The 7,474-nt window shown below is 44.4% G+C and overlaps 1 protein-coding gene across 1 annotated transcript; it reads left to right on the top strand.

The window, feature by feature from the left end:
- The first annotated feature begins 6,408 nt into the window (after positions 1-6,408).
- LOC109236498 (uncharacterized mitochondrial protein AtMg00810-like) lies at positions 6,409-6,957 on the top strand. Its single transcript, XM_019402688.1, has 2 exons — positions 6,409-6,685; positions 6,791-6,957. Exons 1-2 carry the CDS (start codon positions 6,409-6,411, stop codon positions 6,955-6,957), a joined length of 444 nt encoding a protein of 147 aa, XP_019258233.1.
- Positions 6,958-7,474: the final 517 nt, after the last annotated feature.

The following is a 7,474-nucleotide window of genomic DNA, read 5'->3' as shown; positions in this document are numbered from 1 at the left end:
CTTCTGTACCCCTATCTGTCTCTCATTTGGCTAGGTGAACTGGTCTTAGAGTCGGTGAGAATCCTTAGATTTGTGATATGGCCATGGGGTCATTAGGCTGGCCCGGGGGCTCTTACGCGGTAGGTCGATGCGACCTATAGTATAAGCTGGCGTTCGAGCTCTTATGCTTTTGCTCAACTGTTTTGGGTTTAGTCTTCGATTCGGGTTTCGACTCGAGATCGTTTGACCCTCAAGTTTTTATGTTTGCATGGGCTGGCGACAATGGCTCTTACGCCTTTGATCGAAGCGATCTTTTATGTGCGTGGCCCTGAGGCTCATTAGGCTGGCGACAATGGCTCTTACGCTTTGCCCTGAGGCATATGTAGTTAACTATTTTGGGTTCTGTCTCTAAATCGGGTTATGACTCGAGCTCATTTGACCCTCAAGTTTTCATGTTTGTGTGAGCTGGCGACAATGGCTCTTACGCTTTGGGTCGAAGAGACCTTTTAATGTAGGCTTTATTTTCTTCTCGTTAAGGACTTTTGAAATGATTTTGCCTGTCCCGTCGTCGGTTCGGGAAGAACCTCAATTTCAAGTCGTTTGCGGCGATGATTGAGCACCTCGGGAGGTTTGGCTCGGAGGCTGAGTAGCTCGAAGCCTGTGATTTGGAGCTGACATGGTCGAAGCTCTTTTTGCGTATGTCGAGGGTAGCCTGTTTAACCAGTTCTTTTCAAAGTAGATTCGAAGTAATGGCCTATGATTTTGTAGCGACGGTCGGGCATCCCCGAGTCGCGTTAGTTTGGCTAGTACAGCCGTATGACCGTAGTCATTTGTGTTTGGCGGGAGCCAATTTTTGTCCCGAGTGTAGTAGTTTAGGTGTCTATATCAAGGGTATGCCTTTTCAGGGATCTTACAAGTTCGATATATAACTTAAACTTCGGGATCGAGTTTATGCCTATAGTAAGGTCTTAAAAAATTTTCATGCCTTTGAGGTCTTACAGTTTTGTTGATACTTGGTACAAGAATGATTCATGCCTTGCTTGAGGTCTTACAGTTTTGTTGATACTCGGTACAAGTGTGATTCATGCCTTGCTTGAGGTCTTACAGTTTTGTTGATACTCGGTACAAGTGTGATTCATGCCTTGCTTGAGGTCTTACAGTTTTGTCGATACTTGGTACAAGTATGATTCATGCCTTGCTTGAGGTCTTATAGTTTTGTCGATACTTGGTACAGGTATGATTCATGCCTTGCTTGAGGTCTTACAGTTTTGTCGATACTTGGTACAAGTATGATTCATGCCTTGCTTGAGGTCTTACAGTTTTTGTTGTTTCCTTATATAGGTCTTACGAGACCGAGTCTGCCCGCTCGGGGTCTTATGGCCTCGGGTTTTTTACTGAATGGTGATTGGCGACAGTCTCCGAGTCGTCGAGGTTGTTTTGGCTCGGGAGTCGTTACTCTGCAGCTCGATATTGCCTCTTTGAGGGCTTACAATTTCGGAGATTCTGACCCTGAGGTCGTGCGATTTTTGAGTTTTCGACGCCATTCCCCGAGTGTTCGGGGCACTTTTGGCCTTGGAGGTGTTTCATGATTTTCACGCTGCCTCGTAGAGGGCATATGAGTTTTGAGTTTCGACCCTGAGGTCATACGGATGCCGAATCGTTGACGCCAGTCTCCGAGTATTCGGGACGTTTTTGATGGAGGAATCGTTTTGGCGAAAATGTTGAGTTTCCTTTGGAGTATGAGATGCTTTGACAAAAGGTATTCTTTGATTGCTTGGCACAAGTACATGTTTCTTCGCCCTCGGGGGCCCGGCTATGCAGACAGGGTTCATTCGACCGTTTGGCCCGGTACATCATTTTCATATTGGGACCCCATTTGGCATTTTTTGGCTTTTCCGAGGGGATGATCTTCCGGGGGGATGCCCTCCAGTGTTCGAGGTTGATTGCAAAAGAAGCCTTGAACATTTGTCTGGATCTTCCTTAGGTAGCATATAGATGTTGCCTCGTTAAAAACCTTGACGGTAAAACCCTTCTTGGGATGAAATACGGCTGAAGGAAAAGAGTACAACACATGCTTTCGAAACCTAAGTCCTTCAGGTTGGGAAGAGCTCTGGTTGTTTCGATCGGGTGCCTGCATGAGGGTTACTATGAAATATAAAATGAAAAGGGAGATGATTATACCTTAGCGTGGGATGTGCCAGTGATGTTCCGAGGTCTAGTATGTCCCTGTCGCTTGTAATGAAGGACGCGGTGCGGTCCTTCACTATGTTTAATTGGGCTTAGCCGATTATGTAGTTTGCTTGCCCTTTGGTTCTTTCGTGAGTGGAGATATTGGTGTCGGTGCCACGTCGTGCACCGCGAACATTTCTCTTGCTGCGTGCTTTTCCCCTAGACGGTTTTAATCCCGTCCTTTGTTGGGAATTTTATCATTTGGTGGAGGGTGGATGGCACTGCTCTCATGCAGTGTATCCACGGTCGTCCAAACAAGGCGTTGTACCTCATGTCTCCTTCGATGATATGAAATTTGACATTTTGGGTCGTGCCGGCCATGCTGATTGGGAGGGTGATTTCTCCTTTTGTTGTTTCGCTTGCCATGTTGAATCCATTGAGGACTCGAGTGGCAAGCACGATTTGGTCTAACAATCCGAGCTGCTCTATTACCCTCGACCTGATAATGTTGGCCGAGCTACCTGGATCCACGAGTTCACGTTTTATTTGAAATGTATTCATGAAGAAAGAGATTACCAGTGCTTCTTTAAGAGGTTGATACAAGTCCTCGGAGTCCTCTTCGCTGAACGTGAGGAAATCATCGGGTATGTACCCCCGAGTTCGCTTTTCTCTAGTGATGGATATTTTTGTCTTTCTCATGACGGGCTCCTAGGTATCGTCGACGCCTCCCAAGATCATGTGGATAACATGTTGTGGCTCGTTCGCTTCATTCTTTTTGGCCGCCTCTCTTTCTCGGAACTGATTTTTGGCCCGGTCGCTTAAGAATTCTCGGAGGTGACCTTTATTGAGTAGCCTGGCTACATCCTCTCGGAGTTGGTGGCAATCTTCGGTCCTATGGCCGTGAGTGTTATGAAATTCACATACTAAGTTATGATTCCTTTGGGAAGGATCCGACTGTATAGGCCTGGGCCATCTGGTGTCTCTGATTTTGCTGATGGGAAAAACGATATCCGATACACCAACGTTGAAGCTGTATTCTAATAAGCGCGGTGCCCCTGTTGGCCCTGTGTTCCCATCGAATCCGGTTCTGTTAATGAGTCCCCGAGGATTCTGTCCTCGGTTGATCAATCGATCGTTGCGAGGTGGGTTGCGCCTCGGGGCGTTCCTCCTGTCTTCGGTGTATGGCTAATATCTTTCCTTATTTGGCTTTGGCTTCTTCGTCAGAAGCCTACTCGGGTATACTGAGCCCGAGGGGGCTCCTAGTTGATCATCCTCGACCCTGATCTTTGACTGATATCGGTTGTGGACGTCCGACCAGGTTACGGTAGGATACTCGATCAGATTCTCTTTCAGCTACCTTGAAGCTACTGAGCTCCTCTCATTCAGGCCTTGAGTGAAGGCCTGCACCGCCCAGTCGTCGGAGACTGGTGCTAGTTCCATTCGTTCCGTTTGGAAGCGAGATACGAACTCTCGTAGCATTTCATTCTCCCTCTGCTTGATCTTGAACACGTCAGACTTCTTCGTTGCTACTTTGATGGCACCGACATGTGCCTTTATGAAGGAGTCTGCCAGCATGGCAAATGAGTCTATGGAGTTGGGAGCTAGGTTGTGATACCACATCATGGCCCCTTTCGAGAGCTAGCTATTATTTTTAGCCCCACAGTGGGCGCCAAACTATTTACCGTGAAAATAGTAATAATAATTAAATTTGTTGATGGGACTCTAAAAATACGTGATCTATTTTTATGCTAGTTGTTTAAGCAGATGATGCTATATGTATGAAGTTTAGAGAGGAAATGCGAGCTAAAATAGAGTTATAATTAAATCGATAAGCTAGCCAATCGGGGCCTCGGACTGACCGATACGGGGCCTCGAGGTTCATTTTTGGGCTCGGGCTCGAGCTATTAAGAGCAATAGGGGAAGGGCTAATAGTTGTAAAATAATCAGCGAAGGCTCTTTATGACCAATGATAAGCAATAAATGAAGAACAAGTATGAAGATAATAGACAAGAGCAACAATATCGAGAGAGTATGTTAGAGAGAAAAAAGAAAGAGTTCTTGTATATTTCATGTGAAGTAGTTGGAGCAACCACCCCTTTAATAATGGCAGGGATCCCCTTTATATAGGAGGGGAAATCCCCGTTCAGTACAAAATACATCAGTTACATAAATATGGGGATGGGACGGCTGACTGACGCCCTGAATTTGAGTTCAGAGTAAGCCGGCTAGGCTCTTTCGGACTTAGCTGTGTGTCTTGGGAACTCCCTGTCTTTACCCTTACCACGGTCAATATTGCCTCTAGGATGGGTGTCCACGAGCCTCGAGGGAGGGAACTCGGTCTGCTTTGCGGCCTCGAGGCTTCGAGATGATCTTCTGGAATGCCTTAATGACGGGAAATTGGACGCTCCAATTTCACCGTATACATTATGCACGTGTAAAAGGGAAGCAAGTCAGATCCTCATTCAAGCCCAAAAAGGAAGTCAGTACCTCCAGGCCACTTGATCTTCTTCACATGGATCTATGTGGACCTATGAGGGTGGCAAGCAGGCGAGGAAAAAAATACGTCTTCGTTATAGTGGACGACTACTCCAAATTCACCTGGACTCTATTTCTTAAAACCAAAGATGAAACCTTTGAAGTGTTTGTTGTCTTCGTCAAAAAGATTCAAGTGAAGATGGGTAATAAAGTAGCCTGCATTAGGTCTGATCATGGGACAGAGTTCGACAATGTCAAATTTGATGACTTCTGCAGTGAAAATGGCATCACTCACAATTTTTCAGCTCCAAGAACACCTCAACAAAATGGTGTTGTGGAGACGAAGAATAGAACTCTTGAAGACATGGCAAGAACAATGCTAATTGACAGTAGGATCGCAAAGAATTTCTGGGCAGAAGCTGTCAATACTGCTTGCTACTTGGTGAACAGGTGCATGATCAGGTCCCTTCTGAACAAAATTCCATATGAACTGCTGAATGGAAGGAAGCCCAAGCTGACACATCTAAGGACTTTTAGGAGTAAATGCTTTGTTCACAACAATAGGAAGGAAGCTCTTGGAAAATTTGATGCCAAAAGTGATGAAAGATGTTTTCTGGGATAATCATCTCAAAGCAAAGCTTACAAAGTATACAACAAAAGGACTCAATGTGTTGAGGAAAGTATACATGTGATCTTTGATGAAGCTCACCTCTCATGTGAGAAGGATAGACGTGTTGACCAAGATGGAGAGCCCTTATCTATACCAGATGAAGTGATTGACACGGCAAATGGAAATGCAGACATGATGAGCCATATCAAGTAATCCAGTGAAGATGATGCAAATATATCTCCATCTATTGGAGAGGAACCAGGTCCCCCGTTTACAACAACTGAAGCTGAAAACAAAGTTGTTGATGTAATCCAAGGTACTCCACTTGATGAAGTAAGAAGTGCCCAAGAACCTCAGTCAGACATACCTAGGTCCTCTACCAATGAGATTCAGGTACCAAATTGGAAGCACAAAAGCTCACATCCTCTTGACAACATAATCACTCCTCTTGACTCAGGAGTCCAAAACAGATCAAAAGCAAGAAAATCACTTGCCTTCTCAGACTTTCTTTCCCAAATAGGGCCCAAAATATCAAAGAAGTGTTGCAAGATGCAGACTGCATCACAGCCATGCAATAGGAGATACATCAATTTGAAAGGAACAAGGTATGACACCTGGTTCCTCGACATGCAGATCGAACTATCATAGGAACCAGGTGTATATTCAGGAACAAACTTGATGAGTTTGAAAATACAACGAGAAACAAGTCAAGGCTGGTTGTTCAAGGTCGCAATCAGGAAGAAGGGATTTATTATGATGAAATATTTGCTCCAGTTGCTGAATGGAAGCCATTAGAATTCTTATTGCCCTTCCATCTCATATGGAGTTCACACTGTTCCAAATGGATGTCAAAGCATTTCTAAATGGCTAGCTAAAAGAAGAAGTCTATGTCAAGCAGCCTCCTGGGTTTGAGTCACGAGCATCCTGAGCATGTGATCAAACTGGACAAGGCATTGTATGGGCTAAAGCAGGCTCCCCGGGCTTGGTATGAAAGGTTGTCAAAATTTCTTCTAGAAAATGGCTTTGCAAGAGGGAAAATTGACAACACTCTTTTTCTGAAGAAATGAGGGAGGAACCTGCTCATTGTTCGGGTATATGTTGATGATATCATTTTTGGAGCCACAACTGACTCTCTCTGTGAAGAATTTGCAAAACTCATGGGGAGTGAATTCGAGATGAGTATGATGGGAGAATTAAATTTCTTCTTAGGACTTCAAGTGAAGCAATCTCAGAAGGGAAAACTGATAAGTCAGCAGAAGTACATCAAGGAGCTACTGAAAAGGTTTGACATGGAAGCATCAAAAGTCATCGACACCCCTTTTGCCACAGCTACCCGTCTAGACATAGATGAACCTAGTTCCCTTGTAAATAAGACCATGTTTAGAGGGATCATAGGGTCACTCCTGTATCTCACTGCAAGCAGACCAGACATTGTTTTCAGTGTGGGTCTTTGTACAAAGTTTCAATCCAATCCAAAGGAATCTCATCTGAAGGCTGCCAAGAGAATACTGAGATATCTCAAAGGAACACAGGACTTGGTTCTCTACTATTCCTCAGGTGACAGCTTTGATCTTATTGGGTATGCTGACGTTGATTATGCAGGATATCTAGTGGACAGGAAAAGCACGTCTAGAATGGCACATTTGCTGGGTTCTTTCCTAATCTCATGGGGTACAAGGAAGAAAAACTTGTGGCACTCTCAACTGCAAAAGCAAAATATGTAGCAGATGCTTCTTGCTGTGTTTAGTTGCTGTGGATCAAGCAGCAGCTGGAAGAGTTTGGAGTGTTCTCACACTGTGTGCCTCTCTTATGTGACAACACAAGTGTACTCAATATGTCCAAAAATCCAGTTCAACATAAGAGAACCAAGCACATTGATGTGCTTCATCACTTCCTTAGAGACAATGCGGAAAAGGGGCTCATTTGCATGAAATTCTGTAGCACAGAAGATCAGATTGCTGATATATTTACCAAAGCCCTAAGAAGAGAACACTTTCAGAAAATCATCTGGCATTGGGGTTGATAAAACCTGTTTACCTTGAAAATGGTAATAACAATTAGATTTGATTTTGTGGTTCTAAAAATACGTGATTCATTTTATGCTACTTGTTAGGCAATAGATGCTAAGAGAGAGACTAGAAAATAAGATAAGAACTCAAAGACGGTATGTTTAAGCATACCGAGTGGACGAGAATCGGGGCCTCGAGCCTGGTTATACGGGTAAGTTATGGATAGCCGGTA

The sequence above is a fragment of the Nicotiana attenuata genome, unplaced genomic scaffold (genome assembly GCF_001879085.1).
Source record: "Nicotiana attenuata strain UT unplaced genomic scaffold, NIATTr2, whole genome shotgun sequence".
In the NCBI taxonomy this organism is placed as follows: domain Eukaryota; kingdom Viridiplantae; phylum Streptophyta; class Magnoliopsida; order Solanales; family Solanaceae; genus Nicotiana; species Nicotiana attenuata.
The sequence above is the reverse complement of the archived record's forward strand: the minus strand, read 5'-3'. Positions and strand labels throughout refer to the sequence as shown.